At 37.4% G+C, this 27590-nt stretch overlaps 1 protein-coding gene across 1 annotated transcript in view; it reads right to left on the reverse strand.

The window, feature by feature from the left end:
* Nucleotides 1–27590, reverse strand: part of LOC138192733 (dihydropyridine-sensitive L-type skeletal muscle calcium channel subunit alpha-1-like) — a 37547-nt gene that overhangs the window by 943 nt on the left and 9014 nt on the right. The window contains exons 6-41 of the mRNA XM_069140383.1: nt 27240–27445; nt 26195–26298; nt 25889–26034; nt 24604–24685; nt 23559–23719; nt 22928–23153; nt 22466–22673; nt 22066–22186; nt 21830–21944; nt 20915–21017; nt 20745–20814; nt 20514–20646; nt 19891–20020; nt 19713–19772; nt 18851–18957; nt 18633–18720; nt 18427–18534; nt 18261–18313; nt 17156–17302; nt 16702–16903; nt 15612–15770; nt 15004–15114; nt 13588–13671; nt 13099–13146; nt 12076–12102; nt 11852–11977; nt 11703–11768; nt 11136–11227; nt 9863–10022; nt 8790–8917; nt 8331–8427; nt 7217–7319; nt 6204–6305; nt 5257–5387; nt 3778–3888; nt 2535–2689 (exon numbers count right to left, since the gene is read on the reverse strand). Of these exons, the coding sequence (XP_068996484.1) occupies nt 2535–2689; nt 3778–3888; nt 5257–5387; nt 6204–6305; nt 7217–7319; nt 8331–8427; nt 8790–8917; nt 9863–10022; nt 11136–11227; nt 11703–11768; nt 11852–11977; nt 12076–12102; nt 13099–13146; nt 13588–13671; nt 15004–15114; nt 15612–15770; nt 16702–16903; nt 17156–17302; nt 18261–18313; nt 18427–18534; nt 18633–18720; nt 18851–18957; nt 19713–19772; nt 19891–20020; nt 20514–20646; nt 20745–20814; nt 20915–21017; nt 21830–21944; nt 22066–22186; nt 22466–22673; nt 22928–23153; nt 23559–23719; nt 24604–24685; nt 25889–26034; nt 26195–26298; nt 27240–27445 (4270 nt within the window). The remainder of the gene's footprint in view (nt 1–2534; nt 2690–3777; nt 3889–5256; nt 5388–6203; nt 6306–7216; nt 7320–8330; nt 8428–8789; nt 8918–9862; nt 10023–11135; nt 11228–11702; nt 11769–11851; nt 11978–12075; nt 12103–13098; nt 13147–13587; nt 13672–15003; nt 15115–15611; nt 15771–16701; nt 16904–17155; nt 17303–18260; nt 18314–18426; nt 18535–18632; nt 18721–18850; nt 18958–19712; nt 19773–19890; nt 20021–20513; nt 20647–20744; nt 20815–20914; nt 21018–21829; nt 21945–22065; nt 22187–22465; nt 22674–22927; nt 23154–23558; nt 23720–24603; nt 24686–25888; nt 26035–26194; nt 26299–27239; nt 27446–27590) is intronic.

The following is a 27590-nucleotide window of genomic DNA, read 5'->3' on the forward strand; positions in this document are numbered from 1 at the left end:
TTTGGACCAATAACGCTGTTGTCGTATTTATCATAAAATGTTATGACAGTATTTTTTCACCCTTTTATTTGGACTGATAGCAGACTGGATGCTACAGTGACTCACTATTCCATTTGGTGGTACAAAGTGGCCAGAAAGCAAGCTGGGGCTAAATTGTGAGCATGCTAATTTCAGTAGATATCTGTCATCTTTGACAAAAACTTAACACTGCTATTTCTTCACATTCTGTGGGTAAATTTTTGTTAATCTTTGAATGTTTTAAACTAAATATATTGGAGAATGCCTCATTAGTGTGGCTCCTTTAATCTTAATGACATTCTCCCATCTCTGTAATAAAAGGTTATAATCAGTGTTAAGAAATGCATTAAGATCTATCAGTACAAGTATAGAGATGAGTCCTTTGTCTGAGGCAATGGGAAGATCATTAGTAACTTTCATCTGTGCTATTCCTGTGCTAAGATGCACTCAATGAAAATTACAGTGACCTTAAAAGCCTGTGGTATGTAACCTTTTAAAATAGATTAATTAGATCTAATATGAAAGTGTTAATTAAGGGTAGAACATCCTTGGGCATTCTAGTTGGGATGGGTTCTAAAGACATATTGAGGGCTTGGATAAAATATATTTGTTAAAGCTAGTTTAAGAGAGCTGTAAAATAGAGAAGTAATCCAAATTTAAAATCGGGTCTTACAGACATTTCAAAAGGTACTGTACTTGACAATATACCTGTAGCAGCTGTTGGAATGTGATGAATTATTTCCACAACAACCTTTACAATTTGATAGTAAAGAAGTTGTTAAAGTCATTACTACAAAGAGTAAAAAGTGCTTTGTCAGCCTGGCAACACTCCTGAAAATAAACCTTTGGTTGTTGTTGTTTTACTCTTTTAATGATGAATAATATGTAGTTTGGCCATTATGGGGGAATTTTTTTTAGGTTTGATCTTTCAGGGCGAAGGATATTTTTTTCTAAATTTCCTTTCCAGCTTTTGCAATTCAAGACCACATTTACGAATTGTACCAAGGAGCTAGCCTCCTCTGTTTTATTACTTTCTTTTTTGAAGGGGCAACAGTGTATAGTGTTGTACAAAGTGAGGCTGCAGCACCATCAACAAGATAATCCACAGGTGTAGGAGTAAAATTGAGGTAGTTGCCTTCTACCATATTGAAACATGGCACTGAAGTAAATAATAATGGGATTATTATTCTTAGCATTATCAGATTGATATCTATTTTCATGTCTATGCCATGTGTTAGAACAAGGTCGAGGGTGTGACCAAAAGAGTGATTGGGTTTATTTACATTTTAAGAAAACCAATGGAGTGTAATACTGAGGTAAATGCAGTTCTGAGGTTGTCATTGTCATATCAGCGTGGATATTTAAGTCATTCACTGTAATCACTTAATCTAAACTAAGCATTAGATCAGATAAAAAAAAAAGTCAGATAATTCAGATAGAAACTCTGAGTAAGGTGCAAATGGGCAATAAACAAGTACAAATAACCCCTTTTTGTGTGCTTTTCCAGTTTGGGCGTGGGATGCTGAGAGTAAGGCTTTCAAATGAGTTATAGCTATGTTTAGGTCTTGAGTCGATTCATAAGTTTGAGTGGAAGACTGAAGCCACACCTCATCTGTCTGTGCTTTGAATGTTTCATTGAGACTGACACATTCCTCCTGCTACAACAGGGTTAATGTAAGATTAAAAAAAAAAAATCAACTTGCTGTTCAGTTATCAAATCATCTACTAAAAGAGATTCAGATAAGGCACATGTAGTATTTAATAGTCCACATCTTTTATCCTGTTCTGTTTAAATGACACGTAAGTATGTCAGTAGTAGGTTTTATTCAAATTTAAGAGGTTATACCACAGGTTGATATGCAGAATAGTCAGATGCAAAGCTGACACAGTATACATTATTGATGTTGGCAGTACACGATCAGCATGACTTTGTCCTGAGTTGGCCACCTTGCTATTTTCAGACAGATCCAGAATGATGTGCTCATATTTTTTTTTCTTCTCTAAATACTTATATGACTTTAAAAGAAAGCATTAAGAACACTTAAATTCAGTGTTGCTTAAGCCATGTAATTATCTCAATGTCGAGCATTTGATAGCTATATGCGAACTGCTTTGTATCGTCAAGACAATAAGGGGTAAATACAGGACCTAATCTGTAGTCAGGGAGGTGTAGAAAAAGCATTTCTTGTGAAATGTTGCTGCAGGAAATACTTTTACAGTGTTGCAAGTTCAGCAGCACAAATCACTTTCTAATGCACACTGAACTGTGGCTGAGGTCATTTACCTCGCTCGTATGACTAAACAATTTGCTGGATTTAAAAACTGCAGTCTTGGGTGGTAATTTACAATAGAGTTGGTGAATAGTTTTTAAAACAGCCTGATCCTGCCAAAAGGTGTATTATGTTCAGATCTAACAACATCATTCATTAACACACTCATGAACAGATACAGCACAGTGATGTGGTAAACTTGACAATTCAGCAAAACATACATAATATATCTACACATAAGCAAACCTGTGACTTATGTCGCTGTTGGGGATATTTATATTGTTGTCGATGACTCCCTCTGCCATCTTCAGTGGGCGCTGGCTAGTGGCCTGGTTAGCATTGGCTAGGTCACTTTCTTCAGCAAAAGGGTCAGAGTGGTTTCCAAACAGGCTACCTCGTCTCTGTGGTAAAGAAAATAGCGCAGTTATTGTGGGCAATTTTCATACTTGACATATATCTCCTATATGTCAATACAAAACAATGCGTGTGGACTGACACACAATTTAGCCAAAACGTATTGACCACTCACAGATAAAATGAATAACACCCACAACAACAGCACATGTCAAAGTCAGATATATTAGACGGTAAGTGAACACTTGTCTCTCACAGTCAACAAGTTGGATGTAGGAAAAATGGGTAGGTGAGTGACTTTGGCAAAGGCCAAATCGTGATTGCCACATTACAGACTCAGAGAGTTTCAAAATGAGCAAGGCTTGTGTGTTGCTCTCACCTGGCCGTGGTGAGTATCCATTAGAGTAAAACTCGCAAATTACACGATGGGGACGACAGAATAATATGCAGAGGTTTTGGCTCATCAGTATATAAGTGTTACACATTTTTTGTTGCTCCTCATGAGTTAAATTTTTTCGAAAATAAGTTACAAAAAAATATTTTTTAAGGTTATTGTATGTCAGACAACAATGAATTTTAAATTTTGAGAGAAGATAAAGATAAATATATTAAGGCCATTATTGTTAATTTGTTATTGAAAAGACAGATATCGTGGTATAATTACAGCCTATTTAAGTGGTTTCCTACCGTGGTGTGTCCATTTATTGTCAAACCATAACAACTCTAAAACACACCCCTTTATTTTTGTTATAGAGAACTATAATAGTACTATTTTTTTTTAATATTGTTCAAAGATTCTAGTGTTATCCAAAGGCAGCTAGTCTAGCTTGAAGTTCTTGAAAACTAACCTCTCATTCCAAAGCACTTGACATTTAATTTTACCATGTCCTGGATGCATGACCATCAACACAAATATTTTGTTCACTGACGTTTTCATACAACAAAATTCACACTCAACTTTCAAAATATCGTAGCTGAGTTGGGAGTAAATTGGAAATGGATATGGTGCTGTTCAATGCTGACAGCAAGTTTATTTTCATTGGGTTTTTTTTAGACAAGCTCTCCAAAACTACTGTTTAAATAGACACAGGGGAAGTTGTTTGGCTTTAATACTCTTTCCATCCTGTCTTGTTACCCTCAAAAGGCCGTCCACTCCTTGGCCCATGTCATCATCAGTGATAAGCTCTCCAGAGATCGCCCTGTGGAGCTCTGGAGCTGCCTCCTCCTCAATGTTCCTCAGTCCTGCCTGATTGACATAGAAAGAATTGTTAAAGAAGCAAGGGAATAAAAATGTGGTCTCACACAGCAGCAGTAATAACAGCATAACCATCCAGCCAACCATTCATCTTCTGTCACTACCCAAAGCCATGGTACGTTATACGTTTCGACCCAAAGGTGAGGATACGATTGTAGATCGACTGGTAAATCGAAAGCCTCGCCTTTCAGTTCAGCTCCCTCTCAAACAAAATGTTCCAGTGCAACACCTTCTCTAATCCGTCTGTCAATTTCCCACTCTATCCTAACCTCACTTGTGAACAAGACCCACAGTTATTTAAATTCCTTCACTTGAGACAGGCACTCTGTCCCAACCCAGACGGAGCAATCCACTGTTTTCAGGCAAAGAACCATGGCCTCATACAGACTTGCTGCCCAACCGCTTCACATTTGGTTGCAAACTGCCCTAGCACATGCGGCATATCACGGTCTAATGAAGCCAACTCCCACACTGTTGCAGAACCACTCCACAAAGCCCATGTTGACTGAATGGCCAACCATAATCCCTCAAATAACCTTGCGAGGGTAAAGAGTTGGTCCACTGTTCCTTGGCCATTAGAGAGTCCACATCCTGAATCTGAGGTTTGACAATTGGCCAAAGCCCCCTTTTTAGCTATTATTACACTCTTCTATGATTTGCAAATCTGCAATTGCAATCACTATATACTGTATGTCTGGATATTTTTTTTTTTATAATTGTGGCGATGTTGCAATTGTACAGGTTCTGGTTTTGCCCTGTGAAACCACTGTTCCTCAATACTCGAAAGTGGTGTACTGGCTGTCGGACAAATCCTGAGGGATCGAGAGCTGCAATGGGCTAGTGGGCTATCAAAGATTCCATAAAGCTTCTGACTGCCCCCTCTGTCATTGTACCAGTCCTCTCTGTGTTCCTGTCATTCAGGGTGCACATGATGCTGCGTGTGATCCAGTCCCAGGAGATAAATCCGTGGGTCAATTTCTTTCCAACTACATCTCTGGGGCTCCATACTGACTGCTTACTGTACTATGTTTCATCACTATTGAATTTACTACCAACATTTACTGGATTTTTTTAAGTTGGCCAAATACCCTATATGTTACTGATCCTACGTAAAAAAAATCTGAACCGAAACTCTTTCAAAATTGATGTAACAGAAATTAAGTACAACAAATGTTACACCCATTTTAGCCAGTTCATTAAATGTAACACGCTTGGCAACCTTTAAAAATTGCGCTGTTTGTGTTTTGATAAAGGATTTGACCTGTTCCCCATAAAGAGATCTATAGGCAGGAAATTGTGCATTGACTTGAGAGCAATTAGGAATCAAATCATTATTATAATTAACCATTAAGTGCTTACCTGTATCTCATGGGTAGCACTTTTGTTGGTGGGGCGAAATCCATAGTACTCTTCTTGTCTCTTCTTCAGTTTCCTAAAATAATCCTGAATTAGGAAGGTGGCATAGAACTTCCCCACTGTCACCTCATCATCTGTAAAACACATTAAAACAAATAAAATGCATGTTAAGTGTGGAAACACCATAACAGGAGCATACTACAAAAATGTATGTTTGTATTTTAAATGTTATCATTATGTATATGAAAAAAAACAATAGTTATACACATGGCAGCAGTAAACGGTAGTACATATACTGTAACTGTTGTGTTCACTGACTATAACTTTTGACTCATTTCAACAGCAAATACTTTGTTTACTTGTCTTTAATAGATTGCTTTGAAGGGCATTGTATGCCTTTATTTGATAATATTGATACAGACTGACGTAGTACATACAATATAGTAGTAACGATCTAATATGCTTGTGTGGGCCAAGTCTGCCAAACAACTGTGACTGCTCTATTTATTCAGCGTAGAGATGTTTTATCGTTTCACAGATTCATGCAGTTTGTGGGTGTCTCCAAGCAAACTTGCTCGTGTGGCTCATGCAGTTGAAATGCTGCTAAATGTAAAGGGGCTTGATTGAAGTGTATCTAGCATCACAGATCAGAAGGTATGGTAGCATACATTTCTGCTTTGTCTTTTTGCCTGACAGAAAGTGAACTAAAGTTATGACATAATGCTACTTTATTCAGAGTTTTTATTTATTTCTGAGGAAAACCATCTGTGGTTGAAACATTGTCAAGCCCACTGGGGATTAAAGAAGAACTGAGCATATTAGAACAACGTGCAGGTAATCGTTGTGCCTTGTTTGTGCAGCTTGTTGTTACCCAGCACCTTCAAAATCTATTGATGTGTTTGTGCCTCCTGATGATAACCTCTCCCCCCCTAGGCCTCAATAAAACTGACCTCCTATAGGTGGGATGACTTGATCCAATAGTTTCATACTGGTGCGCTTCCAGATCTTCTTGATAATTCCCCTCAGCTCCTCATTGGCTTGTTCAAAATTACCTGAGGAACAGAAGAATAACAAGGCAAAGAAAAAAATAATTCAATCAAAAGAGAAACATGACACTAAATGACATTATCTGTTGATAAGAAAAAATGTTGCTCCTGCAATACTGTCCCAGCCACTCAGAAATGAGGCTCCTAGTCTGCTGCTAAATGGCTGCCAGACAATTTCCAGCCACAGGGAGTCCCCCCTCTCCTCCTCCTGGGCCATATCTAATTTCCACTCTAAACAAGCCTATTGATTCAGTTGCAGGGTGTCACCATGAGATGGTGCTTCTTTCACAAAAACCTGCTCACACATAAACATAAGTGCAATGGCTCTAAACTAACCTCTGAACTAAGAAGGAGTAGTTCTTCAAATTGAAGGAGGAGTAGTGTGCATTTTATTTGTGAATGGGATCTTGGGAACAAGGCAGTCATGCTGAGGATGAATCCAGCATCACCATAGTTCCTACATTTTTATTTTTGGCAAAAGTTCAAATATTGTTTCTTCTAAAGAATCCCAATATTTTTGCTGAATATCAGATTGTGTCAGTTACAAATATTGTTCTTATTTAGAGAAATATGACAAAAGCAAATTTCAAGCTCACTTACTCAATGAAAATTGTCCTGTGATTCTATTTACATTTTACACACCGTCATAACTTGTTTGGAAATGGGGTTGTAAATTCAGTATTGTCTCTGATAACAGCTGACGGCTGCAGCTGGAAACACTGCTTTCAGAGCAGCAAGACAAAATTAAAGCTGCTAGACTCTGAACTATCTCATACATAAGCTGAAAATCACTATAATGCTTCTTGAAGCAGGAGATGAAGATTCATGCATTAACTCTCTGCAGATCTATCACTACCAGAGACCTCTTTCAAAATATCACAAGAAAAGACAAAATGTATGTATAGTTAAACCCAAACCTTCTGTCTTTATTTTCAGCGCAGTTCTAACAAGGGCAAACAGTGTAGCATTGAAAGTGACTGTTCCATCACTGTTGAGAGGCATATTCATGGAGACCAACCTCTGTAGAAACAAACACAAAACACAAAACACAAAACACAAAGATATGTTGTTACTGAAATGTTTGCAACTGAAGAGACAAACTCATCGTAAAAAAAACAACAACAATCACATTAAAAAACGGTATGATCGGTCAGGTCCCTGTGATGGTCAATCACTTTCGACAGTTTCTTTCTGATTTCTTCACAAAATTCCACCCACTTCACTGCCTGCTCAGAAAAGACAGCATACGTATGGGATGTGCCAAAGCAGCAGGTTTTCAAAAGAGTAAAAACTATGCTAATCTAAGCAACTGTCTTGTTGCGTTGTTTGCATCGATACCAGCAGCTTTAGAGTGGGAGTTGCGGTCCTTTAGACACTTGCTTTTTGTTCCATGTCAATCATTAATGTGAAGCACTGTTACAAACAGAAAACGAACGCCTTGATGCTGTTTGGGGTGAGAGATTTGCATTTTATTCTAGTGCACTTAGAGCTGACACTTTTTAACACATTAGTGACAACACTAACCCAAATACTGAGGCTATTCTCCAGTAACACAGCCAGGGTTGGACAGCATCGGGACAAACACTCTGACCCACACTGCAGGCTCATGAGCTTCGTACAGAAAGGCTGGCCATGCCATGTGACACATATAAAGGTAAAAGTTACTATGTGATACTCGCTTTAAGAGGCAAATGGATTACTCCTATATGGGAACAGGATTGTTCTTCTGAGCTCTTAATAGAAAGAAAATTCACTAAAGGCTACTTGGGAGACATCAAAGGTTTAACCAAGTGCTGCGAATGGTATAAACTGCAGCATCTCACCTCCTGGGTTATTTTAAAGATTAGTTCATCTGACTATTATTTTCTCAGTAAACTCTGATGGTAGATTATCTATTGATCCAGATAGTAAACCCACTTTAGTAATGCATTCCCTTTCTTTAAATTTAGCATAATTGCTCCCACTTAAGATTACGAGAACCTGCCTCCATCCTGTAACCGAAGAGAAAAAATACTTCTAAATCTTTCTCACCTTGCAGGCAATACGATGAGGGCAGAACTTGCCAAAACCCAACGGAGGAGGTATTCGCCGAAGCAGTGTCACTACATCAAGGTGCTTGATACGCCCCCTATAAAACAGGACAAAAAGCAAAAGATTCCATATAAACAAAATGGAGAGGATATATAGATATACAGTATTTTTCAGGAAGACCCCAAAGAGAAAATCGTCCCCTGAAACAACTTCCACCTCCTCCCTTCTCAGAAGTCTTTGTACTGTGTTACATAACTTCCTTTGACTCAACTCATCACAGTGCACAAGGCGTAAGGTACCTTGCGTGTATGTTTTAGGCATCAAAAACTGTATAATTTGAGGCCCTCAGAATGAGAACAGGCTCCATAAGCCTGCTGTGCAGGTTTCCATAGAGGTTCATACTGGATCTACAGTAATGCTTCCAGCCTCAGGTTTTTAAAGTTAAACACAAACACTTACGTGGCCTCAGGATCATATTCTGCCCAGATTTTCTTGAACTCATCCAAGTGCTGCGGGCCAAGAATGGACCAATCACGTGTCAAGTAGTCAAAGTTGTCCATGATGACAGCCACAAATAGATTTATGATCTGTGGGGAAAAAAAATGAGGCAATATATGTGTTTATTTCATTTTTTCACGAGAATGATTGTGGTACTGCACCCAAGTGGTTGGAGAGATCAGGGCATAAATGGCATAAATGTCAAAAGAGTACCATATTTATTAGATGACATTTTTTTTTTTTTACAAACATGGCTATCTCACACCAGAATGCCAGTCTGCCTGGAGAAAAGAAAAAAAGGCTTTGGAAATTTGGAATGATACATAGTAGTAGATGGTCTGAAACGTTGGGAAACCTCTGCTTTAGAGAGTCTGCATGTTATTAATCATTTTAGCATAACTTTAAGAAATGGCTAATGCAGAACAAACAATGTTAACACGTGCCCTTTTTTTTAAAAAAATCTACTTTCAACATGACAGTACATGAGTAAGGTACTATATATGTATGTTTTTTTCTGTATTGTACATGCTTCTTTCAAAACATAGTATGTTTTTTTTTTTTACAATTGTACAGATTTATATGATGTTTTTATTGATATTTTGTATGATGATTTTTTTTATTATCTATGTCTAACATCAAGGCAAAGTGACTGGCCATAAAAGTACCCTTTCGGCTAACTGGGATACATTTACATTAATTTGAAAGTCAATTGCTGTACTTTGTCCTTTTTTCAAAAATAAAAAAATGAATAAACAGTTTTTGAACCATGACAAGAGTGTTCATTGCTATGTCAGTTCTTTGCCTTTCTCCAAACAAAATGGTACCTTTCCACTTCAGAGCTTTTGGAGAGACATTTTGGTTGCAAATTTTTGGTCATTTGAGTCTTTGTATTGAATCAGTGTCAGGCAAAAATGAAAGCTGAAGCTGAACTTTAAGCAGCTGGTGCAGACACCTGTATTTTTGAACATGTGAAGGCCGTGTTGAAGTGCGTGAAGCTGGTCTTTAATATGTGTTAATCGTGTGCATTGTTTTACCAGAAATGCACAGAGCATGTAGAAACTCATAAAGTAGATGATGGCAAAGTTGGCTCCACAGGTGTACTCTTCCCCGGGAAGGTAGTCCGACTTGGGATCGCACCTCTTTCCATACATACACGCTAACATCACTTCATGCCACGCTTCCCCTGTAGCACATCTACACAATAGAGACATCAAAATGTTTACAATCATAGCTGTAGCCAGAGACAGTGAAAAAGCAATTTGTATTTTGTGTATTATACTGTAAGCATCTTTCCTCTACAAAGGCAGTTGGTCATTTTTTTCCTTAGAGTATTGATTGTAAAATGTAATCTCTGTACTAATTAAATTAGCAAATCAGTATGAAAGCACATAAACATACATACAGAAATGTTTTACATGCACTGAAATCATTATCCGTGTTATTTTTTGTGGACATTTTTTTAAATACTTTATGTCTACAAGTAATTATTTTTTTCTCGTCAGAATTTACTATCATCTTTGTCCAAAAAGACAAATGTTTAATTGCAAAAATTATTTTTTTAACCCTCAGAACCTGATGACTCAAATTGCAATAAAATTCACTCCTCTTCTTCTCAGTTCAATGGCGCAGCGAGTATTTATCACAGAGATGCATATCCTCTTACTTTAAGGAAAACTAATCTAAGTAGATTACTGAAAGTGCACTTTTTCCTCTGTTTCGGCACAGATAATTTTGGCAATATTTGTTATCAGTCAATAAATGTAATTGTGTGTGTGTGTGTGTGTGTGTGTGTGTGGAGTCAATGATTCGCCATGTCATCATGTACGCTGAATGAATAAAGCGACAGTTCTTTATGAATCCCTAAACAGGTTTCCAATTATGCACTACTTAATTCATGGTTGGGGCCAACCCGTTGCAATCGACTTAATGTGTTGCCAAACACACTCTGACCTCAATGTGGGTTTCAATTAATATAATACTAGCACCCAAAACTAAATCAAAATACTGGAGAGTTATTTAATGTCCTCTGAAGTAAAACAAAAACAAAAAAACAAACATAAAATGTATCAAATTCAGCAGCACACCACTCTTCTTTGCTCAGATCCACCACTCTCATTTTCTAGGTATCATATTAGGTCAGACCTGCTCTCTTGAATGACAATGGGCAATCAATCATAAGCGTTAAATACCAAGACATTTCCCTGCTCACACCAGACTCTCATCCAGTGGAGTAGTATCTGCTGCATATATATGCATATATGTATATTTTGTTGCCTTAACATAAACAGAAAAAGAGAGGCCACCGACCTGAATAAGAGCAGCACAGCCTGTGGAAATGTCTGGAAGTTGTTGTTTCTGTTGATGTACGACCCATCAATCAATGCAATTTTACCAAATATCTGGGGGAAAAAAATAATGTTACATTAGGGAAAACACCATGGCAAGTAGCCTGTGTCAAACCAGGTGGTTTGAATAAGTATACTTGGCAGATCATAACAAAGTGACATGTTGTTGTTGTTGTTGGTGTGGTGTGTCTGTGTGTGTGTGGAGTCAATGAATCCTCTTACCATCACTTGTCATCATTTCATTATTTTCTTTTTGTTAATAACGGTTATAATATATTATCAGTTTACCACTGGGATTGGTATGTTTTGTGTAACAAGAGTACCCTCTACTGGGCCCCTTCAGAATGGCAATTTGGCTATGAGAGACACTAATAAGAATGTTTTTGTCATTGGAATATGTTGTTATGAACCTGCAGTGTCAAATAAACAGCTGGTTGGAACCAAAAAGTGACAACTGTACTGGATTCATACCACAACACAAGAAAAAAGAGTACAAAACTGTTACATACATGCACGTGTGTGTCTTTACCTGCATCCCCACCACAGCATATATAAAGAACAGCATGAGAATGAGCAGGGCCACATAGGGAAGAGCCTGCAATACAGCGACCAGACACAATCAGAGAGACATTGTCACTCAGGGCAACAAGCTGAAATATGTTGACTGATTATACTGACTTGAAGGGATTTGATGAAGGTCCACAAGAGATTCCGTATCCCTTCAGAGCGATTCAAAAGTTTCACCAGACGCATGACACGAAAGAGTCGGAAGAATGTGATTGATACACTCATGTTCTCAGATGACTTTTTTTTTTTTAAAGAAAGAGGACAAATGGAAGATTACACAGTGCCAACAGCCAAATTTACTAAACTCAAATTAAAGAAAAGTTAAAGCAACTCACTGCAATTGCCTGCATGGGATCCACTTCCTGCAGAAAGAAATACTTTGTTCAACTGCTCTGACAAATTGCTTTAATAACCATACATTTAGGTCCATATGTCCATAAAGCTTTAAACTATTTTCATGCTCATGAAGCAAACTTAGTTGATGTCAGCACAACTACACCTGATCATTTCATTCATTTTATAATAACCAACCATCATAATCAGCAAGCCAGCATTCACCGCTGATATAAAGAGTATTTTTAAAGGAAAAAAATTAATGCCTCATAGCAGTCGGGCAAGTAGGTTCTCAGGTTTTCTAAGAATTACATAACAATTTTAAAAGCTAAGGTGTCATCCTTTGAAATACAGCATGCAGTATTTTGGATGCCTTAAAATCCTTCTCAGCATCCTGGGAAATAAGTGGCAAAATCCAAGGATCAATCTGTCCGAACCTTTTTTTTAATTTTCAGATCAAATATATCATTATGCTAAATTAATTTCAGAAAAGTAATATTTTTGTTATCGTCTGAATCCCTCTCTTTTCCACATAGGCTTCCACAAAATATGAGGTCATGAATCTTTTTATGAGTTTTTTAATTTCAATAAATTTGCAAAGCATGTTTTTACTTTGTAAAATTTTAACAGCTTGATGTAGTCTTAGCTGACCCTAGTATTTGTAAAAAAATATGTTTAGCAGATCATGTACAGTAAGTCTCATTACTTCGGCTACATAATTACCATTTGTTTCTTGTTAATATTATATATTATTATAGAATATCATGGACTAAACTGTCAGTGTTTGATTGTGTAATATTAATTTGCAAATTTATGTTTGCCTGTGTCAAGTCTAGTTGAAACCATTACACACCCCATAAACTCAAAACAAATGGGAACATTTGTTTCCTGATTTTCTTCGCCTTACAATGTATTTAGTAAAGGGAGCCGTGGCTTTTAAACAACCTTTTTAGTTTCAGCTTTGTTGATAATTAATTCATTCAAAATGTGAATGTCATGCAAAACCGAAAGAAAAGAATAGTTACGGAGCAACCATGGAGACAGTAAAGTCCTCCAGAGGAAGCCAGTGCTGCCTGTGGAAGATAAACACAAATTCAAGTGACATCAGAGAGAAAAGACAAGATATTTTCAATTCAATATGGGTTTACATGATATGCAGATCATCGCATTCTGTTTTTAATTACATTGTCACAACTTTTTTGGAAAGAAAGAAAGAAAGAAAGAAAGAAAGAAAGAAAGAAAGAAAGAAAGAAAGAAAGAAAGAAAGAAAGAAAGATTAAATCTATAGAACAAAATGTGAATCCAGCCATTTATTACATTATGTACTTAAATATTATTGGATTAGACTGTGTTAAATTACCAGTCAATTAATATAAGGTCAATGCAATCACTGCACATGTATGATAATACTTTGTACTTTGTATTTTTAGTCTGTGTGTTGAAATTTCTCTGTGTGTGCACCCTCGTATATCTGTTTAAGCGAGAGAGATAAAAAAGTAAATTGTGGTACTCACATCAATTTCACTCAGCATCACGTCCACAACACTTCCAATGACAATGACAAAGTCAAACACGTTCCAGGGGTCTCCAAAATAACCCTTTGAGAGAACAAGATACGTGTTGATGAGTGTCTTTGGCTATTACTGGCTGTAATACTTTTATTCATGCATATGCTTTCATTTGTATGCCTCTTTTCTCTTCTCCACAGCCAGACAAAGCGGTGGCTGTGATTGTCTACGAATGAACTCTGCTAATGAGTCCTGGCAAGCCAGGTGGGCCCTCTGAAGTTATCTGCCATCAAAGAACTTTAAACTATTAAAACTTTTAAATTAGATTAATGCTTTTACCTGTCCTAATGGCTGAATGTGATAAATGTGCTGGTGTGCATCCAAAGTAAAAGTAAAAGAAGTCCAAATGAAGTTAGAAGTCACTGGTGTCAAAGTCTGTGTTGAAATGCTAATTGTTTTGTGATTTAATGAAATTGAGTTTACAAAATCATAAAACTAGTTCCTTTATCTTCTCTTCTTGGAGGTGTGTTTTGTTTTTTGTTTTGTCCTGATCTAACCAAATATATTCTAATGTTCAAATATGTTATTTTATTACATTTCCAATCCCCATCAAGGACTCTTCCAAATATATAGGCATTATCCAGCAATTTGTTATCATATCAATACCAAAACTAGAGGTGTTCAGAACAGCAACAAACTCATTTTCAAAACTAGTTTTCAAAGAGAGTGTCTATTTTAATTCACTGTCGTTACTGACCAAGTGAGTCACTTTTCTCAGTTAAGTTTCTCACTGGCAACTGAGGACACTGCTGTTAGCTCAGCTGTGCCTCAGTTTGTTATTTCCTTCTTAAAAGCCTTTTTAAAGACACAGAAACAGTCAAAATCTTAATGTCAGTCGTAAATAAGGCTGCTGTGCCACTAACCTTATGTACAGTTTGTCTATAGGCTATTTCGGTGCAGAACTAAACATTGCAGCTTGGACTAGCAAGTGTCTAAAAATACAAGGAGGAGATCGGTGAACAATGTGAAAAGTTGATTCACTGTTGGAGGCACTTTCATGCCACTGCTTTGCTTAAGATGAAAGGTGAAGACACTACAGTCTATGACTATGAATAATAAAACTCCATTGATTATTTCCACCTCCAGCTTAAACAAACATGTGTTTACCGCAATGTAAAAGTCACCAACGTTGACAAAACTGTAACCAACTAAACAAGCCACAAATAACACACCCTCATCAGCACCTATTATAATACCGAATGGCTACAGTTGAGTTGCACATTCCTCTATGACTCAAGGACAGGCTTACATCACATATGTCCTTTCCTTCTCAAGCTTCTCAACCAGTGGAATATTACAAGGGACCCACTGTGACTGAGGCAAGAGATAACACGTGTCATGTTAGGTTGAAGTTTGACTAACCTTGGCTTTGAAGGCCATGAGTTTAAGGATCATCTCGACAGTGAAGAGCACAGTGAAGATCACATTAAGCATGTCAGACAGGTGAGTAACATGGTCTGACTGGTTGCAGTGCTGTGGGTAAAACAGTTAAAGATTAACATCTGCACAAATACAAATAAGACAGTGATTGTACTTGTATATTAGCTGTTATAAACAAGTAGATGATATGAGCCGTCTGGCAAAATGCCAAAACGCATCCAGACCAGTGTCACAAGACTGATTTTTTTCCTAATGTCTATTATATCCTCTACACTTCGGGAGGTCAAGTAACAGCCTCTTTACTGTATTGTACTACCGAGAATCAAGGGCTGAAGAAATGCACCAGTTTTGGCAAGAATTTCTTTAGTTTTCTAAATACAAGAATCCATCCCATCACAATTGATGTTATGGCAGCATCAAAGTTTTTGCATACATTATCTGAGCTTAAAAGAGACAGTGGTATCAGACGAGACCAGGAAGGATAGGATCAACCCTATGTTTCCTTCACCACAACGTTTGTTCTCCACCATAAGACAGACAGATAGTTCTGTAGATACGTGTGTGATGTGTGTGATATGTTGTATACATACCTGCATTCCTAGACACATGGTGTTGAGCATAATAAGCAGGAACATTAGGTACTCGAAGTAGCAGGAGGTGACGATGTACCACACCTGATACTGGTAGGGGTTCTTGGGAATGTAACATCGTAGAGGTCGGGCCTTAAGAGCATACTGCACACACTGGCGCTGGAGGGGTTAAAAAGGAGTGGAAAGATGCAGGGCTTAAAAGATGTGGGAACAACAAAAGACAGCTGAGAGTAAAACAATGGATATGTTTATGGATTGATTTTTGATCTATCTATGTAATGTTAATATATCTTTATCGCTATTAAGCATGTCTTTGTTGTGTGGGTATGTGTCTGTGTTAGTCTGTGTGGATGAGTGTCGGTGGGCTAAGAGGGCCATTTGTACCTGGATGTTGCATTGCTTCCTTTCACCTGCATATGGTAATAAGCAAGTAGCTAAATCTGGTACAAAGCATCTTTCTTCTTTACAAAATTAATGTATGTTGTACATGGTCACTGTTGCAAATAAATACAAAAAAAACCTAAATGAATATTGACTTATGTGGCAAGACAGAGGCGGAAACCACCACTTGGTCTACTTCACAGAATTTGCTCATTACTCTTTAAGATATCTAGGTGTCTGTAATTATGTATAGCTGAGTGGAACATAACATGGGAATGTTAATTGGTCTGCACTTTTATAGATCCTTTACTTTTGAAGCCTCTAAAGCGCTTTACAATGTTAATCTTCCATTCACATACATTTGCAAGAGCAACTTCACTGTCTTGCCCTAGGAAGGGGGGAACTGGGGATTGAACTGTCAACCTTATGTCTCTCGGGGAAAAAAAGGCTTTGCAAGTGTATCTTGACCAAGTGTACCCTAACCAAGGGTTATTGTTGCCCTTGTAGCAACAAGCATTGTCATCACAACTCAAGCAAAAAGTACACTGTAGACAGTTTTATTCTTTCTGGCATCACCTCTTCTCTCAAGTTGCATTGTTGCATGTTCAGTGTGTGTTTGTGTGTGTGTGTGTGTAAGTAAGTGAAAGAACTCAGTCTTGACCTTATGCAAAAGCAGCATTCATTTAGTTTCCAGTTATTTTTAACATACCTGGTTTTTGTCCAGCTCACAATTCTTATATTCTTGTTCTCCTTGCTCCTGGAAGGTGACAATGACGAAGCCCACGAATATATTCATCATGAAGAAGGCGATGAGTATAAGGTAGAAGATAAAAAATATTGAGATGGCCACTCGGTTGTTGTACACTGGGCCTGTATCCTCCAAGTTTGAATCAATGGCTTTATACAGGAGCCTAGGTAAAAAGAAAAAAAAAATAAGCATTGACAAAAGGTACTTTATTTAATGTACAACACACACACAAATGAAACAAGTCACACACAACTCACAGACATGCCACATATATTAACATAAAAAAAATGACTATACACAAATCAGTACATATAAAAAGGGTATGCTGCTAACTGCAGATTACTAAATTTTAAGCTTCACTGTTGGAATAAATTGAAACCATCAAAGAATTGGCACAGAACAAATCATAACTCACTTTGGCCATCCTTCAAATGTAGAAATGGTGAACAGAGCCAGCATGCCATTGAGTATGTTGTCAAAGTTTAGTTCGGAGTTGATCCATTCCCTGTTATGGACTTCCATTTCATGAAGTGCTCCTTCCTGGTACTTTATAAACCATCCTCTGAGCCACAAAGTGGGAAGGAAGGACAGGTGAGATGGAGTTACAGTCAAGTCCAAATAAAGATCAGGGGCCTAAGGTTAGCTACAAACGATTGTCTGATAAAGGCAGTGGTTTATGGATGCATGGAGTTTACTCAGTTGAAGATAATTTGCTCATTTGTCCTCAAATGACCTAAATATGAGTCTTCAGTTACATGAAAAGAAGTTGTCATATGTAGAGGGTAATGGTAAACCCTGTCACTGTTCAAAGATGGGGTTTCTTCCATTCTGCTCATCATGCCTGTTCCCTGCCTCCAGCCTTAGAACGGGAAACTGAATTAAGGCCACCACCAGGAACATTCTCGTCTCTTTAATGCATTACAGATCAGAAGAGGAGAGAAAAGGCTCCAGAATGAACCCCAGGTGTGTCCAAAGCATAGTATCCCATCATAGGCTTGCATATCTCTCCTCTGAATTGTAATGGCCATTTAGTACTCAATGTCGGGCTATAAAAAAAACTCGAACTTTCTACCTTCTTCCTCTTAAAAGAGTTTTTCCTTCCCGCTGTTGAAAATGTTCTTCTTGTTAAAAGGGACTTTTTCATTCCAGCTGTGGCTCATGGTAAATGTTGGGTTCCAGTGTTAAGTGCTGCAAGATGTGATTATGTTACATAAATTAAAAGGTGAAATTCTCATCCTCCACTTCACCACCTCCAGCATCTAGGCTCCTGGTGGTCCTTTCCTGTTTCCTGCATCCATTATGGGACATTTCTCTATGAAGGGGCCTCTCATTGTCGGTGTCATATCACCAACATGTATTACTCAAACAGTCATTTGTTCAATAAATTGTTTTTCACTAATGATGCTCTGTCCTTATTGAAATTGTTTTGAATAATGGCTTGAAATAATACAGAAAAGGCATAAACTACAGGACAAACTAAGTTAAATGAACAAAAAATAAACAGGAAAAAAAGTCCTTACTTGCACATTTCTTCAGTCATTTTGTCTGGATCTGTGCAGGTGTAGAACTTGCCCTAAGAAAAATAAATAAATACGTTTATTGTATGGGGAAGTAAACTGATAGAGGTTGCCATTGCCAAATACACATTAAGCAACAGTATGGCATCTGGTTTGTTTATTTTCTCACTTTGAAAAGTTGGACTCCAATGCAGGCAAACATGAAGTCCAGCAGCATTGTGACAAGCACAATATTCCCAATGGTCTTGACAGCAACAAACACACACTGAACCACATGCTAAAACGAGATAAATATTACACGTTATGTCGATGATGAATCAGGTCATTTTGAGGACATCTTTAAAAGAGGAGGTGCATTTACTGTAAATCTCATACCTTGAGGCCTTTGGCTCTGTTAATGGCCCTCAGGGGCCGGAGTACCCTTAATACCCTGAGAATCTTGACCACTGAGATGGCACTGGATCTGCAAGAAACAAACACAAGCACACCCGCTTCTTTCAAATGGTGTGATGGCATGCGGGATTAAAACTGTTTCCCTAAGAGGGGAAGTCGGTCGATGAGAAGTGATAAAGTTAATTTCTAGACTCACTTACTCCATGCCCATAGACAGGAGAGATACACTGACCACCAAAAGATCCAAGATGTTGAAAGAGTTCCTACAGAAGGACCCTTTGTGAAGAATCGCACCATATGTTGTCATCTGAAAAATAATACTTGTTATCATTTATGAAAACAACAACTGTATTTAAGAGTGAGTCCCTGCTGTTTGTGTAACATAAAGCTTATGAACAAACAAATGAAACAGAATTAAAACATTTTTTTTAATTTTTTTTTTTTATCTCAACTGCTTTGGTGATTAAATTGAAAAAAAAAAAACACAAAAAAAAACAACAACAACTAAGAAACTAAGAAAAGAAAAAGGGACAAACTGGCTTGTATGGGGAAGTAAACTGATAGAGTTTTAGCTTAAAAGGAAAGAACTATCGTTAATGGCCGAACCCTTCAGTGTCTGTAAGTTACTGTCGTGCGTTTGGGTCCTCTCCAAACATTTGTAACACCCAGTGACCCCTCCTCCACGGCCAAGAAAGTAGGATACCTAAGATCCCCTTCTGACATGTTTTCAAAGATAAAAAAAAAAAATCCCTTTGAGACTGTCAACCAATTTTTCATTGAAGCAAAACACATTTACATCCTCATATATTCTGTATTTTTGAACAATAATGTGGAAAACCAGCATTAAACAGAAAAAACTGAATTGGAGAAACCTTCCTGTCTGACCACCTCAACTGTGGTTGGACAGGAAGGTTTCTCCAAATCATTATCAATATTAATAAGCATGCTGTTAATCAGTTCTAAGGATTTAGGCCTTAGGCTATTATTGCTATTATATATATATATATATATATATATATATGTATGTATGTATATATTATATATTATAATGCCTGTTCTTACCTTGAGCACAATTTCTGCTGTGAACACTGAAGTGAAGACTATGTCAGCGTAGGCCAGCACCTAGAACAATATATGAAAAAAAAAAATGCAGAAAATGTAAGTTAACACTGTAACTTTTCAATCACAATGTAACTTATAAACTTAAATTACCATGTGGCAGCCATGCACTTGTTTTCACCTGGTTCCGAAAAGACATGGGATCAATGGGATCCTCAGCAGCTAAAGAAACTGATGACAGCAGGATGAAGAGGAGGATGATGTTGGTGAAAGTAGTTGCATTGATAATGCGATGGCAGAGCTTCCGGAACCTGAAATTGTCAAAAGACACGTCATCACTTAAAAATGAAAATGATAAAAGAATAGGAATTGCCCTCAGAAGACTGGCATGATTTTGAAAAAGTTGATTGGGAACATTAGCATCGTAAATTATCGTAAATGTAGATTAAAATGCGCCCTGTCTGCCAACCACTTCAAAGGCCTTCAAACACTCCAAACCCTGGATAACCTCCCAAACTAGATACAATTTAAGGGGGGAAAAAAAACAAAAAAAGATGGCAAAGGCTGTGCTTCCCTAAAAAAACAATAACCACCCAAATAAAATCATAAACCTGGACTCTTAACACAGGATGAAGCACTATAAAATGTCAAAGATCATTTGATTATTACAATTATTTATTAAATTTGGTGTTTTCTGCTTTTTCTAGACTTACAACTCAATATTTACACTGCTTGCAATTTTGGGACATAATGCATTATCACTTTATTTAAATATTATCAACACCAACAATTACAGCATCCTACTTGTTTTGAGGTCCAAATATAAAAAATGAGCTTGCTTCTGGCATTGGCACCGCTTCCTCTTTCAATTGCAAATCTGCCATTGGACGGGGTCTGGGGCTTTCTGGAATCTCAGGGTCCTCCTCCTCATCGTCACCTAACCAAAGGAAGAGGAACAGATTATCAGAAGCCTTTCTTAGCTCTGAGTTTGGAATAATATGTTAAACAATGATGTATGGAGGCATTGGCATTTACCCGGAAAGTCTGCAGGAGGGAACGGGTCTTTGATCTCATTTACATGAGACTCAAACTCATCAACTTTGAGCTAAGCAAATTTGAAGATAAATAGTTGAGAGCCAACACAGACAAACGACACAGACATAAGAGATATTCATTTCCATGGTTAATGATCTTGGATGCCTCACCTTTGCAGTAGTAGGGATGCAGTCTACACCCTTGGCCCTTTGCTCAGCTAACTTCTTTGCCAGATGTGCTTTCTCCTCTGAGGCCTTGTCAGACATGTTAGCCCTGTAAATCCATAGAGAAGCTGATTAAACTGGTTGTTTAACAACCCCCCCAACCCCTTTGTATATATGTAGTTATGGGAATGCATACGCGGAATAATGTCCCCACTGCGAATATTCTGTTGTGAGACTTGAAAACTGATCAATCTCCATATTGAAACACTTTAGTGACTTTAATAGGGTCAACCGATCAGAGTTTACTCATGATCTAACAGTAAAACTGTGACTTAGCATGTGACAAGAGTGACAGCTCACCTGTCTGTGGTGGAGAAAGTATAAATTGTGACTAACTATCAGTTCCTGGCTGATTCTGTCTATGTTTTGGGAATATCTAATAATTGTGAATAAATAATGAGGTTACCACTGTTGTGTCATGTGCATAAATATGTACTACTGTCTTGCTTTGGGGATGCTCAGATGAATCCTGTATGAAGCTGCAGATATTTATTAAACCCAGGGAACAACTTTAGCTTAGTCTTTTAACTGTGACTTTTGCGCTCACTGTAATGTTTGTAGACCAATGTTAGTACTAAAATGTGAAAAAAAAAAAAAAAAAAAAAGTCTGACGTTCAGACTTCATCCACAATGTTTAACCTGTTTTTGCATGAAGTAATGGCTTTTAGGCTTCTTCTCATTTGCTTAAGACGAGTGAAGGCCCAATGAAAGCATTAGACAGAGACTGAAAGTGGGTATCTCACAATGGTAACCCTGATAAATGATCTAACTAAGACCACATGGGGGTTACTTATAGACAATAAAAGTAAAGTGGACACAAACCCAATTATTCAGCAGAGCTTTTGTCTTACAAAAACTTACCTAAGCGCTCTCTTTCGTTTCTTCTCCTCAGCTTTCTCTTTCTGGGCTAAAGTCAAAGACTCAGCCTCTGCTAAATTATCAACAGCAATGGCCAGGAATACATTTAGAAGGATGACTGAATGCCATTGAAGTCAAAGATAACAGTCATTATAATTGAAATGCAGTAATTGATGGCATTTAGTGTTGGTTAAATATATGCATAGTCACAAACACACTCTTTCTCTAAAGAAGGATACAATTTCCACAAACAAAGAGGATGATAAAGTAGAGGCTGACAAGGATTCCAGGCATGGTGGGTCCTCCATGAGCATTTATGCCATCATACATAACAGCGTTCCAATCCTCACCTGTCAGGACCTGAAACACAAACAATTGAAATGTTATCTTCACCAGAATGCTTTTTAATGTAAAAGTTTGAATTACTAGAAAAAAAAAATATGACAGACTTACTCATTCTAAACATTAGCAGCACAGGATTCATTTGAATAATTTACTGCTTATAAATTATACGTATGGTTTATTGGTAACAGATTAGTAGTTCTCAATTCATACGGGCTGGTTAGTTGGTAATATCAAAGTCTTATTGTCTGTTTACATTCAGAACAATGAATGCCAAAAAAACCACTACTCTTGCACCTGGAATACAGTGATGAGAGCCTGAGGGAAGCTGTCAAAGGTGCTGCGGGGTTTGAGTTTGTTGGGAAAGTTGAACTTCCCTCCAAACACCTGCATGCCCAGCAGGGAGAATATGACAATGAAAAGGAAAAGGAGCAGCAACAAGCAGGCAATGGAACGGATCGAGTTCAAGAGGGAAGCCACCAGATTACTGATTGATGTCCAGTATCTGGAGAACACAATATCAGTTGGAAAAAAAAAAAAAAATCATCATTTTTGTTTTGAAATTACATAATTTGTCGAGCTGAGTGAACGGACACATGCATTGTCTTTCACGGCATACTGAATATCTTAGTCACAATTCATGAGCTATCCAGATTTAAGGGACCCTTGTCAAAAACAGGTGTGTATTTGATGTGTTCAAATGTGACCATGGTGCTAACTAAACATTATAACAGCTATACTTGATTTGGGCTACCTCACCTGGTGACCTTGAGTAGGCGGAGGAGGCGTATGCAGCGCAGCACAGAGATGCCCATGACTGAAACAACTCCCATGTGGACAAGAATAAGCTCTACAATGCCAGAGGTCACCACAAAGCAGTCAAAGCGATTGAAGAGAGACATGAAGTAGGAGCGCAAGCCGAGAGCATACATTTTCACGACCATCTCAATGGCAAACATAGAGAGCAGCAGCTTATTGGCATTGTCTGTCGATGTTGGATGTGTTTGAAGAAGGGAAACAGAATGAGATAGAAACAAATATTTATTAGAGTTATTAGGTTGTCCTATGATTATATCATGTTGCATGGAGCTACAAAGTAAATATAGAATTTGTTGCGTCACGTGAATCATTTCATACATTTTTCAGTGGTTTGTTATCACGTTATCCTTGAAATCTGTTTTAAAAGTTTTAAATTAAATGAAAATTGCAGGTATTCCACAGAAAAAAAATAATGCACTCTTTTGTTATAACCCAAAATTAAAAATGAAATGATGAAGAAGGGAGGTTAATTTTTTACACTTTATAGACAGTTTACACAAAAAGTAAGAAGCATTTTTAAAAGTAAACTGATATGAAACACACGATGAAATGTGGTATGTCCCGCTCTGACCTTGCCAGTTTGTGAGTCTCTGAGACTGTTTGTGGTGTTCCGTCGCGATGGCCAGTGTATTGAAGAAGACGAGCATGATCACCCACCAGTAGAACAGTTTGGACTTCACATACACTCTGCATTTACGGCGCAACCACCGATTCCACTTACGAGCCAGCTTACTGAAAAAAGAGAAGAATGATGAGGTTGATTAAGAAAAATAAAGAGTCCCCCTATTAGCTCCAAAATAAGATAGAATGAATTTTGAAAGACTTTGATAAAAAAAATTGTTTCTACCCTTTTAACCCCAAGCGTTTTAGGTCAAATTGTTTTATTTTCCAATAATCTTTCCAGAAAGCCTGGAATTCTGATCTCTTGAAATTAATTGGTTTTAGTATTAAGATAGTCAGTCCCTCCAGGAAATCATGATCTTGTGATTGCAATACTTAATGCAAATTCAACCAATCTCTGCAACGTTTGCCGGAGCTTGCGGTTTTGCAAAATTACCACAATTTCTCAGCAAAAAAGTACTCAATAGAAGCTCTGCTAAATACATTGAGGCACTAAGTACACCTTTTCAAACAAAACTTCATTCATCAAAAAAAAAAAAAAAAAAACAGTCACCAAGGCTCTTCAAACTCTTCTCCCAAATAAAAATGGCAAAACAAGCGATTGGATTTCTGGGAGATGTGGTCTTATCATGAGAAATTATGCTACCAATCGTCACACTTTGCATTAATCTAACTATACAGTATGTGTTTGTTTTTGTGCATACATGTATATGTGTTGAATTAAAATATGTTTTGTTTACAAAAGATCTATTATATATTGTAAATACAGGCTGTTTTTTCAACTGAGTCACTTCTTTGACTCTGGAATTCATGAAACTAAGTTTTCACAAAGTACCTTAATGACACAAGGGTATACATACAGACACTGAAAACGATTAATATTGAATAATCTTACATTTCTGAAAAATACAATTTCTGCAAAACCTAATGTAAATCTTAAAACTTGAAAACAAAACAAAAACAAACACTGTAAAGATGAGTGGTGCACTACTGACTAGTAATAGATGATCAGCTGCATGGTGTCCATTTTACTGACACTTCCGGTTTCTGACCCTCCATTTTCCAGCAGTAGCAGGCCTGATGAAAATACACACACACACACACACACACACACACACACACACAATATCATTTTCAGGGAAGGCCTTTGCTTATTTCAGTAAGACAATGCCAAACTGTATCCTGCATGTATTACAATAGCATGGCTTTGTAGTAGACAGATTCGAGCTCACTCCCAGAGGAGAGTCTAGTCATTTTATGGATTTGAAGGTTTGATAAATGTAAGGTAACACTTTTTATTTGTGTCGTATTCAAAATCTGTTTTATCTAAGTTGTGAAAATGGCTACGAAATGTAAATTTGATGTGTCATTTCTTTGAGTAAATCACCTTTATTAATACGCACTCTTTCAAAGTGGGTCACATGTTTGCTTATTCAAATGTGTTGAAAACATTTCTTCAGAGGTAAAGAAAAATAGTTGTGGATCTACTCATAACTTACGTCATCATCGTTAAATTTTCTACTTACGTAATTCATTAGGGGGTAGTAATCAGTCTTTACAACGTTTATCATGTGTAATATGTACCATGACACATGAAGTAGTCTTTTACTCATTTTCCCAGAAGTGTAGCTAAGTTTTAAATATTCTCTACCAACCAACCAACCAATCTGAAATGTCTGCCTGATTAGGCAACTATTGCATTGGGGAACGGAACTGTGGTCTTCTAAAGTGTGCCTGGGCGAGCTGAGAGGAAAAGGAAAATGCTTTATGGTAGAAATGGTTGGTTTCTTATTTTCAAATGCTACATAATAACACAATATATAAGAGTGAGTATAGAAGAGGTTTGATGAAATGTAATATTAAGTTAACTAAACACATTGATCACTTGTCACAGGTCACATATTAATAAGTAAGCTATTTGTTAAAAAAAACCATTCATTAAGTTATTTTTTTATGGAGACTGTTAGGATCTGTCTAAGTGAGCTTAGCAGGTGAAAATGATCATGCATCAAGTTTAAGTTTAAGTTTGTATTCACCAGCTGGACTTAGGAATATCCATGTTGTGGTCAGTATATTTTAAAAACAATAGCTCTGCATCGTTAAGTGGCAAAAGTCCACCAAATGAAAATTTAACCAAAGATAAATAGGGAAGACCACCTAAAATCGAAATCAGTAGAATAATTATTGGATTTTAAAATAGATGAACTTATACAAATGGGTATTTAGACAGTTGTGTTAGATTGACATGGCAAGTAATCTGTTCTGTGTGTTGTGTCTTACCCTGTCTCTCCTGGTCACTATCAATGACTTCAGCCTGAGTGATCCACTCCATGTAGCCCTTGAGGTCCTCATCCAGTTGCTGTGTTTCCCGCAGCTTCTGAAATTCTCCACGGGACTTGGCCTTCTCTCGCTCTTTTGTGAACTCACTAGTGGGAAACAAAAGAAGTGATCTCAACAAAAAACACAGAAAGCTGAGAAATAGTTTGAAGAGAAGACTCAAAAGATGGCCAGAGTAATGAGTAAATCAGGATAATGGGAAAAAAAAAATTAACAGCACAGGAGTAGTTAGATTTAGGATATTCCTACCCACTGAGCACACCAAGAACCAGGTTGAGCACAAAGAAGGAGCCAACCAGAATGAGTGTGGTAAAAAAGATCCATGGCCATTCCATTCCAATAGCATCATTTACCTGTCAGAGAAAGCATAGTTGTTATTTTATTTGTTTTGTTTTTGTTTCAAATAAGTAGATAAGTGTAAGTTACATTTTATAACAACCAACTGTTATTATTGCCACATTTCCCAAATGAGAAATTTACAAGCATACCTTTGTCAAGCACAGTCAGGCAAGTTGATCAAATATTAGTTTCAGGTATGTGTTTACACAGTAGTCATACAATGCTGCTAGCAGAATAACATTGAAACATACTATGCATTATGTAAGGTGTAGCAGGGATCTCTCTTTGTCGGTCTGAGAATTAAGAACTGGGACAAAGTTCTAAGAAAGCCTTGTAGTGGGTATGATGCAGACATTTACCAGGCACAGATCATCTAATAAAAGATGCTATCAAGTTGGATTATTGAAATGGTTGTTGTTTGTTATCTGGCCAAACAACAGCTTGCCAGAAGTCATTTGCTAGTCTACTATTACCAGACCCAAATTCAACGCATAGATACAGTATATAGACCTGGCCAAGCTCTATAGTGGATTGTTTCCAGTCATTATATCCTAATGGATTTAGATGTCGGGATAATTTTGATACAAGAGCAGCCTTTAACCAATCGTCATTTACTAACTACCGACCTTCAGTGTGACCAAGCAAACCTTAATGCGAACAGAGTTCCCAGACTAGAATCACAGCTAAGACTGAAGCTGTGAGCAATAGTTTTAGGGTTTTTAATATTAAGAGTATTTATTATTAAGAACACCCTTCAACCCAGTGTATTAAGATGGAAATCTCTACACACATCCAGAGTACAAACATTTTATTTATTTTTTTGTAATTTGATTTAATTCATATTTCCTTCCTTATGGATATCCAGTGATAGCTATGAAGCACTATTACTATGGAGTAGTAGAGAATTTACTTTGGGTTCAAACCAATTTACTGAAAGAGCAGTCTTATGCCTTACCCAATAAAGGACATCGGTCCACCCTTGTGTGGTGATACACTGGTAGACAGTCAACATGGAAAAGCCCAGGTTGTCAAAGTGGGTGATTCCACCATTTGGGCCGGGCCATCCAGCCCGACACTGTGTGCCATTGATGGCACAGCGGCGACCATTCCCTGCTTGGGCACAAGGAGCTGGCTTTTCATTTGCCAATGTAGCAATGATGTCTGAGGGGCAGAAGAGAGTAATGGTTATGTTTGTGCATATGTATATCAAATCAATGGGAACACTACTTCGAGACTTACCTATAATTTTTCTCTCCCAATTCCAACTTCATTTAAACTACATATTGGCCAATACAGAGCACAGACC

Source organism: Embiotoca jacksoni, unplaced genomic scaffold (assembly GCF_022577435.1).
Source record: "Embiotoca jacksoni isolate LCO1_2020_lvr unplaced genomic scaffold, fEmbJac1.0.p SCAF_1, whole genome shotgun sequence".
In the NCBI taxonomy this organism is placed as follows: domain Eukaryota; kingdom Metazoa; phylum Chordata; class Actinopteri; family Embiotocidae; genus Embiotoca; species Embiotoca jacksoni.